Source organism: Mycteria americana, chromosome 3 (genome assembly GCF_035582795.1).
Source record: "Mycteria americana isolate JAX WOST 10 ecotype Jacksonville Zoo and Gardens chromosome 3, USCA_MyAme_1.0, whole genome shotgun sequence".
Taxonomy (NCBI): Eukaryota; Metazoa; Chordata; class Aves; order Ciconiiformes; family Ciconiidae; genus Mycteria; species Mycteria americana.
In genome coordinates, this window is record NC_134367.1 from 105,069,006 (window position 1) to 105,081,404 (window position 12,399).

Consider the following 12,399-nt stretch of genomic DNA (forward strand, 5'->3'; position numbering starts at 1 on the left):
AATTGCCACTGAGGCAGTCAGTAAACTTTAATAATGTAAAGTAATTTTTAAAAAGTCAATAAATTCCCATGTTAAGATCACACAAAGTGTTTACAGGCTGCAACATATGGTAAACATACAGATTATGTAGAGTTTTCATGATTCTAACTGTTTCGAGATTCAAAATGCGCAGTTACTATTGCTATTGTGTAAGTTAGGGTAAGCCGAAGGCTCAGGTGACAGAAAGAAGTTATGAAGGAAGGAAAGAGTGACATGCCAAACTTGTGACAAATGAAGGGGTTGTGTTTGCTCTAGTAGTAAGGCATCAGTCAAGAAAAAAGACTGAAGACCAAGAATAAAGTGGCAGAGCAATTGAATCTAACAGCACTGACAATGAATAACATGCTATTTGAACACTGAGGGTGAGATCCTGGCCCTCAGTGAAGTTAGTGGAAACCAGCTGCATGAGCCTGGGTTTTTATTCTGGGCTAAGGAAATATTAATATCCAATATTCCAGGTAAGTTTGTGCAGTGGACGTAGTCAGAAAGAAGGTGCTACCCTGAAATTAGTGCCCTGAAAGGTACAGCTGTTAGGAGTTATGTTATATATAATTTTCTTTTAAAATTATGCTTGGGAATAGTCTTAGATGAGAGGCACTGACCAAGCTAAGAAGGAAAAGATGTCCTCTGATCCAAAGAACTGAAAATGCAGTTACCACTCCTGAAAAATCTGCAGGCAACATTCGAAGACTGTGAGATAGTAGTATTGATCTCAGTAAACCAGCAACCTTACCTAACCGTCATCCTTGTTGGTAAGGAAGACTCTTACAGAAGAGTCTGAAGGAATATAATGCAGCAGCTTTGTTAATATTTAAGGCTGGCTCCTCCCAAACGTGGGAACGGTGCAGGAGAAAGCATAATAGTGTGTGCTTGGAAACTTAATAACCCAGTGATGAAGGCGGCATCATCTGGCCCTTTATGACTAAAACTATGTTTAAAACTATCGATAAGGTAAATCAGTAAAGGTACAAAGAAAGTCAATGAGAAATACTGATAATAAAAAACTATTTATATACAATATTCAACAGATTTCTTTAAGTAGGTACATATATTATGTAATAAGAATGAGTCTTCAATTTGGAAAAAAGGCAGCTGATGGGTCTGTAAGATCATTAATTTCTTGAAGGAGACAAATAAGAAATTGCTATTCAAGTGTTTCCAATAACGTAAGAACTTACAAAATTACTCTGAAGCACATAAAAATCTCAAAAGGGAAATGTTTTTTCAATGATCCACAAGTAAATTGCAGAACTTCCTGCCACAGAATGACTTGGCTCCCAAAATACAAGTGAGCTCCAAAAGTAGTGAGATAAATTCATGGTAAAATGATCCACCCAAACCAATCTGAATACCATGATGCAGGTGCAGCCTCCCACTCAGAAAGTCCCTAACCCTGTGCTTAGTCAGAAGCTAGGAGGCTGTATGAAGAGAAAGCATCACTTGCCTACTTGCCCTGATTCTTTTCCTAATTAGCAGTTGGCTAAAACCAGAGACATAATAATAGCGGCTAATTGTCTTTTGTAGCCATGTGTTGTGTTTTGTTAAGTCTGACCCAACAGAGTAGTTTTGGGTTAAGTTGTATCTTTTTTCCTGGAAGTCTGTAGGTACAGTGCAGTTAGGAAATGCATAGCTGTAATGGATCTTCGAGCAGTTTAGATTGGCACACCTTTCATATTAAAGATGTTGAGGTAGTATGGCTTCAAAAATGGGTAGTCATGATATAAAGCTCTGAAAGCATTTTACATCTGGATCTGTATAAAACTTGGTCTTGCTAGACTGCCTAAATAGGTGCGTCGCTCTGGGTAGTGCATCCATCCAGTACAATAAACTGTAATAAGACATGAACAGTCCCATAAAATTATATTGATCCAGTGCTTTACCATATGATGTCCTCACTGGAGAGCACGTTCCCATTTGCAGGTACAAGGACTTGTGGTGAAAGTTCTTAGTCCGCTGAAATGAAACAGTACTCAAAATATATTCAGTAGGCTGTATAATGCAGCACGCTGGGGTTTATAAGTCAAAGGAATATCTGTATTGCGTAAATTATAAAATCAATACAAGGGATGGTTTTCACCTGCTGCTTAGTCTGATGTGTCCCTTCCTACAGTAATGTAAACACCTGTCAGTATCGGGGCTGCTGTATTGACTGTTGCCAAGTTGTATGTGATGTATGAACGTAGAAGAAGCTTTATTCTTCCAACCCAAAGGCAAATTAAACTCTCTTCCCCTTCCCTTTCCCCATCCTTTCTCCTTCCTCAGTAGGACTGAAAGTTCCCCATCTTCGATGTCTGCCTTTCTGGTGTTTTAAAAAAAAGTTAAAATGAAAACAGTTGAAGGTATAGACGGTAAAACAGTGTCAAATCTATGTAAAGATACCCCAGCTGGCTTCTGCTGACAACCCTGGATGTTGAAAATGGCTTAGATGTGGCAGCAAGATCCCTGTGGCTGCGGAGATGCAGCCGTGGACTTTAAAATGGCTACTTTGTGCATCTGAGCTTTGAAAATGGCAAACTGGAAATGGTGGATTTAAGTTGAGATCCCGTCATGAAAAATTGATGGCCTGGTTAATCCAGCATTGGTATTTTGTCATTTCTGTCCAGATCAACTGACTTCCATGGGCACTGTCTAGAAACAAAAATGTTTTCATTTGCAAATTATCAGTGTATTTTGGGATTGAAAAAATCACTGCTACTGCACAACGCTGTTTCTCTGCAACAGACTGCCCACAGGGAAAACCATTCTGCTCTGCCCTGTTGCTGAGTATCTGTGTGTGCATAATCATTGTCGGACAACCCGCCAGGCAGAAACTATTAGTTAGTTAAAATGTTTATTTTAGCTTTGCAGTATTGCTTCCTCTGTTCTTTTGTTAAACACCAATTATTATAAGGATCATGACTATGAAGTAAGTCCTGTTTTAAAGTTTCAGAATGAAAAGATAACTTATATTCTGTAAAATATTTATTGCAAGTTTAAAAATACTTTTTCTTTATGTGTACTGTTTAACTCAAATACTGGTATATATCTGCAATACAAATATAACTAAACAGGAATACTTTTTGTGATCAGAATTTACAGTAGGTGACTGCTGAAATAGGAAATGTTTCATACTTCTCGAGACTGTGAAACTGTCACTAGTGGCAAGCTTGTTCATTTTAGCTGCTAGAACTGAATTTTTCAAGAACGACATTTATGACGTATATAGTTGTATAAACTTAGATACATGTTTGATATTTGACTCTGAATTTTTTATTAATATAGTGAAAGTTTTATAACCATAAGTGTAATTGTTAATCTTTAATTATTGAGTTATCTGTTCTACAAAAGTGTTTTAATTAATTGGAGTTCATTGGATCCAAGGCAATGCATGGGCATTTTTTTCTTGGAGTTTTAAAGTGACTGTGTTTTAAGAAGTGCATTTGCTTGCTTAACTCAATAGAGGAATATTTTGGGAAACTTTCGTTGTAAATCTTTGTCTAACGCATATTTTTCTTCGCCAAATAGTTGCAACAGTAAAAATAATTGTGTTTGCCATCCAGCTATGGTGATGCTGTTACTGATATCGTGGATTTTGCATTCTCCTTAATAGTCTGGAGTTTACAGCTCTGCTGCATGCTGAAGTGCTTGGGGTGTCTGCTGAAGAGTAAATTGTAGCCTGAGTGACAAAACTCAAGCAGAGCAACACTGATCCTTTTCTGGTTTATTGCTTGGATTAAATACGTGATTGTGTAATGTATATTAATATCATTGTTTCATGAATATTGACAAAAATCTTTTTAAACTTGCAGCAAGTAGTGGCAGCAATAAATGCAGGAATCCTACCTTTAGGAAACACATCTACTCAGATCAGTCACTGGGACTTGGGAAGTTCCTTCTTCTTTGCTGGCACTGTTATTACCACCATAGGTAGGACACAGCTTATTATCTTTTCATAGTAAATGAGCTGAAACTCTTTTGATTTCCAGTGTGTACATATATTTGTTAATGGTAAACCTTCCAAATCTTCTGGTTTAAAGTAGAGAGTTACTTTTTAGCTGCAGGGGCAGAAATTATAGCTCTCTGTAAGGATCCCTAGCTGAGTAAGCGATTCTTCTGCAGAAGAAAAATGTTGCTGTGTATTTCTGCGAGGTGACGAGAAGAGGTTGTGGAAACATTTTCTGGGGGGAATTTGGTCAACTGTGTAATCACAAGTGTTAAATAGGGCATGATTTGAAGCACATGTGCATTAAACCTTGACCGAGATGTATGGAATTTCAAGTCTGTATAATCCCATTCTATAGTGGTGTTTTCTCTAAATTCTGAAAAAGATGAGACCATGGTAAATGGTCTTAAATTAAGTTCTTAATCAGTTCTTAAATCGAACTTAAATCAGTTCAGCTTAATTTAATCAGTTATGAGTGCTGTATTGATAGGCAGATTTACATTCAAAGGCTTCCTTTGAGGCGTCTGTTGCATTCAGAGCAGTCCAAAGCTGTAGGGTGATTTATCCGTGCTCACAAGCCCAGGGCGTTTTCTGGATCCTTTCTGCATCTGAGAGCCACTGTCCCTCTGAGCAGGTGTGAACGGGAGCAGCATTCCATCTGCCAGGTTCTTCCCTTTGACTACAGTATAGCGCACATGGTATATGTTCAAAGATGTAGTGTAGCTCACAGATCACAGAAGGGGCACCCGCAAAGGTGGCTGGAAACTTGAAGAAGAAATCAAATGAGCAAAATTTAAGACCTACATTATGAGAGTAAGGTATATGGAATTGTGGCACTGTTACAATAATTATCTCTACATAATATTTATATGCATATTGTGATGGAAGGGGATGTTCTTTTCAACTGTTGTATGTACCTTTGTTCTTTCTTTATCTAGAAGTGCATGAGTACCATACTTTTTGTGTGTTTGAGTATATACATGTCTATATAGATGTATAAATATTATGTCTATGTGTAATATTTTTTTCACATCTAGAATAACTGAACCACAGGTTTAGAGAAAACAGAGTGAAACTTTTGCCTCCCCGAGGTTAGTAACAAACTTAGAGATTTTATAGTAGTAGGTCCACAAGGTAATAAAAAAACAAGTATTGAAAAATGTAATTTTAACAGATTATAACCCAGAAAAGCAAGAAACTTGGAAGGATAGCTTTATGATCAGTCTTACATTATCCTCTTCTGACAGCACGAAACTTTATGTCGTAAGTAAGTATCCGTGGTCTTGTAGAAAGTGCTTACCATTTGTTTCAGTTCCGAATAAGGATAAAAGTTAACATACGAAAAGTGTTCAAGGAATTAAATGATTCAAAAACTATTTTAAAGCAGTGGAACATTTGGTTTCGCTATTTTTGTTTCTATGTAAAACTAAGGCTTTTCTAAATAAAAATGTTTCCTGATTTAATTTATCGACCTGATGCAACCAAAACATGCGTTAAGTCCTGCTTAGAGGAGAGAGAGGGATCTGTAAAGGCATCCAGGCCACAGATCCGCTGTCCCCAAGAGGCAAGATAACCCAATAGGAAATACGTTTGAAAATTAATATTTCAGGTCATTTCTGCAAACCAGAGTCATTAGAATCAGGTTGGACTAGGCAACTGTAAATATTTATTTCCAGTTTTGTAGTAGAAAACTGAGAAAATCTGGGAGGAAGAAATCTTCCGTAAAATATTTTGGCTTTGGAATAACTGTCTTTTTCATTGGAGACCCTTCCTGATGGGAAGCTCCCAGTCAGTTCAGTTTTGACCTTTGTTTCTTAGGACCCGAGGGCAGCATGCTTATATGAAAGCCGTAGTGTGGTTGGTGTTGTCTTACTGCTAGGAACCATCTTCCCGACGGTTCACAGGGCTTGTAGTGTGACAGCAGGCGGAGCTGTCAGGAAAAGGCCTTGGAATTGTGACTTTCCCGGGAAAATGACAAGCGTAAAAGTTGGGTGTGCTTTCCCTTATTTTTTATATTATTATGTGCCATCAAGTGATTTTGTGTTCAGAGCAGTATCTTTTCATATATGAGTAACCTTTTGAAAATGAAGGCGTTCCTTCCAATTAGGGGGCATATGGTTATCATGTAACTTGATATCTTAATTTCTCAAGAGACTAAAAATGCGGTTTATGAGCATGTCCAGAGAATTGCCATAGGTTTCAGCCAAATACTACAGATATTCTCTATGGACAAAGGCAGGGCCTTATAAATTCATCAAAGAACTTTACAGAAGTAATTTGTAAAAGTGATTTTATAAAGATGAATAAAATTTATAAATATTATGTCCTTTAGAGTGTATACCTTCAGAAGTACTTGAATAGAAGAAAAAAGGATTACTACCATTTAGAGAAAATGATAGCTTTCCAGTGTTGCAGCAGATTCTCTAGCTTTCCAAACCTCTTATTACTATAATTTTACCTTATCATTTAGCCTACACTCCTCCTAGTGATATCTCAGAATCTAAGAAATTCAAATGGAACCAAGAGTTTATTTATGGATAGCGTTTCCCAAACCTTTCTTTAATGACGGTAGCACTTGCATCCCACAAGTATTTGCTTCCTGGGGAGAGCGGATAACACATAAAGCCTTTAGCATTCCCCTAAGCAATAATTTATTGTTTTACAGTTACTGTTACTATTGTATCACAGTAATGATGAACATTTATGTGAAAAATATTGACCGTGTATTTTGGTGGCTATTGGCAGCAGTCCAGAACCATCTGTAGTTTCTTACTCTTCTGGGTCTCCTGTAGGCTGCTGAAAGGCTCTGTGATGGGGACATGTAAATCTATCGAGCTTCAAAGCCAGCTAACAAAAGCAGAGGCAACACTAGAGAAAGCATGGCTTGATGTTTACTTAACAGGTTTTTTTACTCTCTTATAATCCTTCACGTTATCCAATAAATGTTACAGTGCATATTATAAAATTAATAAACTCAGTTTTAATAGAACATAATCTGTCATACTGCTGCTAGATCTTTCCCAAGAAGTGGATTTAGTTGAGAGGTCAGGGTCAAACAATTTCATCAGAATTTATTTAGAAAAGATCCTTTGTAGCCTTTTTTTCCATGTCTGAGCGGGTTGGTTTTGGCTTTGCATTTATTACTGTGCAACAGCATAAAACTTGTTTCAGGAAGGGACCTCACTGATACAGGTTTGGCTTGCTTAGTTAGGTGTTCTCCCTTGGGGGTATGTTTCTAGAACAAAGACGCCTCAACTCAACAAAGACATGTGGAACTACGTGATTACTCTGTGCGTATGGAGCAGTTTCAGACAGTCCCTAAGAGGGAAAAGGATAACAGGGGGAAATGGGAATGCAAAAATTGTCTATGAAAAATATTGTTGCATTGTTCCCTGGGATACTGTGCGTGCTGCAAAGCACAAAAGATACTCTATTTTTCTACCTGAAAATGTCATTATCCAGTCAGTCCTGGTCTAAGGCCACGTGTCCAAAGAAAAGAAAGAAGAGAGTTGAGAAGAAAAGCAAGCAAAAATGGTGACTCAATCATAAAGCTGGAGATAGTGCTGAGGAAGAGGGGAAAATAATCTTTATGTCACCTCTTCTTATTCCGAGAGCTCATTGTTGGCGCTGCGCATGTTTTTTTATCCTCTAGATCATTTCCTTCAATAGGTAGCTTAACTCAGAAATGGGTGTACAGACACAACCTGTGCACACCCCGCTTCACCCCAAACAACTTGTATGTTAGGGCCTGAGAAAGTTTTATATTGGCAGCAGGGTAGGGAAGGAGACCTCTCTTACTGCAAGCTTGAGACCTGTATCTAGAAAAATGAAAAAACAAAGTAGACATGCCAAGGCCTTGAGCTTAGCAGTTGTTTTCCCAAATGACTGCTGTCTCAGCACATAAAAAATGTAGTGTCAACTGTAATATCAGAAACCATATCATGAAAACCTCTACTAGACTCCTACGGATCTTCATCTAACATAGCTGTATTATTTCTGCTGTTGTTCTAGCCAGTCTATAATGACTTTTTCAAGCACTGCAAGTAGACGTATAGTGGAAAGGGCACTTATTCAGACTCCTGGAAGATGGAGTATCTCGAATAGCAGTTGTGAACATGTCAGGAGTGCCAGCAACCTCACTGGTAGCTGTGGTTTGCCAGAGCACATCCTTCCAAACAGAGCCACGTCCACACGGGGGTGAGCTCACAGAGCTCCGTTCATTCATACCTTAGCACTCAAGGATACTTTGCAGCCACACTGATGTCCAAATCCTACAGTTGCTAATAACTGTGTCTAGAAATCAAAAAAGGAAGAACACATAATTTCTTTTTGTCCTTTTCCACTTTTTTTCACCAGCCCTTGATTTTTGAACCCGAACTTCTCATATGCACGGGAAACTGAACCTCTTGAGAAGTTCACTCATGACTAAAGTCTTTAACTTAGCTTCATGCAGCTAGCTATGGTAATACGGTTGGTTTTTGGGTCCAAAAGCCTAGCAACCGTTATTAAAGAGTGCAAAGGAATGTGAATCTTTTTTTAAAACAGAAAAAGAAACAAATTGGAAATATTTATGTTTAAGGGAACAGTTGCGAATAGCAAGCAGCTGAGATTCTGAAAATAGGTTAATATTTTTGACTAGAAATCTGAACTCGATTTGTCACTTTTAGAGTTGCAATTAGTTGTGTAGCTTCAAATGCAATTTCACTGTAAGGAATACTTCTTTCTGCCATTTTCCCACTGCCTGGACACAAGCTTTTCTTGTGAAGGCAGGGTATTTTAAAAAGTCTTATTACATTGCTTATTGATTTGAACCAATAATAAAATCCTGCTGCTAAATCTGTCCCTTCTGGCACCACGTCACCGCATTTTTGAAATACAAAGTAACAGAATAATGTGTTGATAACTAAAATATACAAAATATGTTTGATGTTATAAAAAGACAAATATTGTTGATAATCAAATATGTTACCTATTATGTCAGATTATCATAAAGATAAAAAATTGCAAATGACGTTGAAAAATTTGTTCCTTTAGTTCAGAAAAGTAAGAAGCATCACATACTTATGTTGGAACGGTTTTCTTTTTTTTTGTTTGTGCCACCAAAGAAGAAATAGAGCTAGCGAGGACGAGCATAAAAATTCCATTTGAAAAGATTACTCCAATTTGCTTATCAGAATATAGATGCTGGGATTTCTGTTTGCGTATTTGAAAGGGAAGAGAGAAGAAGCAAGCAAAAGTGAGTGAAGTGCAAATGCTGAGGTGATTGAGGAGGGGGTTGGTGAAAAACTCCTAAGAGTAAAAAACATAAAATACATTTGCCTGAAAAAGTTCTGATATGTGATTTTCTCCATCATATCAATATTCAAATCTGCATTTGGGACTATGACTTAAATGAACTTGACTACATGGTGGACATTGGAGTATATGGCTTCTGAGGGCCTGTTTCTTTCAAGGCTCCTCAGCTTGAAATAGTCGTCTTTGGTTCCCTTTCCAAAGCAACAGGTAAAGTTTCATTAAGGCAAGGTCATGGATCTTACCCTCCACTACTAGCCTGGATGTGCACGTGTCCAGATTTCGTATAGCTTCTAGCAGGGGTATGTGTGTGGCAAAGCTGAGTATAACCAGTTGATAAGACCAGCTGCAGAGCAATGCAGAAAAAAAGTGGTTAAGATTTATGGTCTGTGAAAATGTGGTAGTGAGAGACATGCTAAAGAGGTCACTGGGGAATGAGGTGGGAACGCTCCTTCTATCTCTTACTCTGCAGAGGACTCCACCAAAAACTCCTGCTGTCTTACCGTGATTTCATATCGACTCTCAAAGTGTGTTAAATATGTATCTCTCATCTGATAAAATGTCAACAGAAAGAACTATTTTGTTTAAAAAAAATCCCCCTGAGATCTCTTCAGAATTCAATCTTTCCTCTAGGTTTGTGTAGTGCTTACCTTCCCATCCCCGTGCTGCTGTTCTTAATAGAAGATGTTAGAGCTCAAATAGCTTTTTAGTCTCTTTTCATTCCATTCTAATTTATCTCCTTTGCTTCTTTTGTTGCTCCTGTGAAAAAGTGTCTGAGTTTGACCCAGTTATTGGCTGTTGACAAATAGCGATTCAGTCATGCTCTAGAGAGACCTGTTAGGATTTGGCAACGAAATTCTCCAAATACTTCATCTGAACTGAGCATACTCTTTCCCAGGACAGTAGCGACTAAACAAGATTTCCTCTGTAATTATTTCTCCCAGGAACAGTGAGTAGAGAGTATATTACCACTCTGCCCTCAATTTTCTCCTGCATTTGTTCAGGCAGTGAGAAAGAAGGCTTATCTGCCTCAAATGCTGAGGAAATAACACTTGGACTGTACAAGGTTCAGAAGTAATAATTAGGATAAGACTGCTGGGAGCTAGGGAACCTGGAACAGTGGTGGAGGACAAACCATGGTGAAGAGCTGAAAGGAAATGATATTAGATGAAGAGCTCAGTTGGAGACATTGAGGGCTTGTATATCAGAAAAATTGAATTAAATTGAATGAGCAGATCAGAGAAAAGAAATTGAGCCTCACTGACCAAAATGACTGAGACTAAGAGAAGGAGAGGACCACTTTTTTTCCTGCACATGCTAGAATACTCAGCAATGCTAAGGGTGGCTCTGGAATTGAAGAAGTGCAAGTCTATGGGATGATACACAGCTTTAATTACACAGAGAAGTGCTAGTTTTTCTAGCAGCCCCGTTTTGATACAGAGGTATCTGACGTGCAGGTATATGGTAAATTGCAAGCACTTGCATGTTCTGTGGGCCGTATTCATACCAGAAAGGATCTGCTCTTTCTGGTGATATTGTTACTTTAAATTATTAGCTGTATTAGAAAAGCTTAGGGTGAGGTAGCCTCTTGTAGTGTGAATGTACAAGGGAGTATTTGTTGACCTGGTAAGTTCTGAATTCTGGACGAGAAACTTGGCAACGGATGGTATAAAGGATGCTGTCTCTTTAGGGAAGGTGGTGGCATCAGTGACATTGCGTATCACTTTTCATATCTTTTTTGCACTGGTCTTTTTTTACACATTTTTTTGGTCTTTTAATCCTGGTTCAGAGCACTGCCAACTATTTACTTTTCTTGTAACACTGAGTTTCCAACTATGTTTATATTCCGCAATATCTTTGCCGACCAACCTGGAATGTTTTTCAACATTGATGTGATTTCATTAAAAATTGATTTTGTCAAAAAAGCCTTTCTAATTTTATTGATAAGCTTCCTGCTAGGCAGCGCTGATGGTTTTATTTTGGTGTGGTGCCTATTTATTGGTGGATCTTGCAAAGCTTGTACATTCTGACCTTTTAATCTTCCTTTTCCTCAAAACCAGCAAAAAGTTGTCTTAAAACAAATTGCCAGGTATGCAGCTTTCCACCACTCTCTTGTACCTCCTGTGATTTCCTAAACAACAGATTACACTTAAGGCAGTTCTGCTGATGTCTTGCTGTGGAGTGAAAATGCCAATTCGTCAGTTGTGACACAGTCCCCAATTTACACTGCAAATGAGCACTGAAATTTTCACAGCTTAGTCTGTTAATGCTAGTGTGCTAATGGAATTAGATTTTGGTTTTTTTAGTCAGATTTCTCATCATGGGCTGATCAGTATAGGGTTTCTGAGCCTCCTGATCATGTCCATTTTAATTTCCAGGTTATGAAAGCTTGTTGTTACCAGTAAAGGAAAGGCTGCCAGGAAGAATTGCTGAATATGGTTACGCTGTTTGCAGAATGCTGGGATGAATGAAATTATTTCCTGCTTCCCTTTTTGTTTATTTTGGTAATTGCATCAGGAGCGGTGCAACCAACCGGGAGAACCTCAAATCCTATAAGCAAACAGAGGCACAGGATTTTGGAAAATCCAGAAAAAAGTGAATGTTTTGTGCATTGCTTCTACTGAACAAGAAGTAACAAAATTGGAGTCACCGAGTGTGTAGGGTTTAGAGGTCAAAATAAAAGCACCTGTATGCAGTGCGTATATGCCATCAGGGTGATCTGTTGGTAAGTTCCCCTTTGACCATGTTCAGCTGTTTACCATTAGGTGCTGCTTTATTCATAGCTGTTGGCACTTACTGTTTAGTTGAGCTGCTAAACAGGACCAGCTTTTAAAAAGGGAATGGCAGCCATAATCAATGCCAGATTTTTTTTGGTTTGGTTTGGTTTGGTTTTGGGGTTTTTTTTGAGACTAACAGTATAAGAGCAGCGTGTCGGGCTGTAACCTCCTTTGAAAGCGAAGCTGACTATCTCCGCTGGAGTTCCTGCCTACTGATCACTTTAGAAAGTAAGGCACCTTTTAGGTGCCTTTAGCACAAGTTCTGAAGGCTCGAAGATCTCTTGTTGAGCAGTTTGACAAATCTGGCCAAATAGCATATTGCTTTTTACTAGGTGAGAACCTGCCTAATGTAAGTCCCACTCTGTCTGC

The 12,399-nt window shown here is 38.3% G+C and overlaps 1 protein-coding gene across 1 annotated transcript in view; it reads left to right on the forward strand.

Annotated features, from left to right (window-relative positions):
* The window catches only part of KCNK2 (potassium two pore domain channel subfamily K member 2), a 110,572-nt gene that overhangs the window by 42,270 nt on the left and 55,903 nt on the right, over positions 1-12,399 (forward strand). Inside the window, exon 4 of the mRNA XM_075497422.1 lies at positions 3,828-3,945. Within this exon, the coding sequence (XP_075353537.1) occupies positions 3,828-3,945 (118 nt within the window). The remainder of the gene's footprint in view (positions 1-3,827; positions 3,946-12,399) is intronic.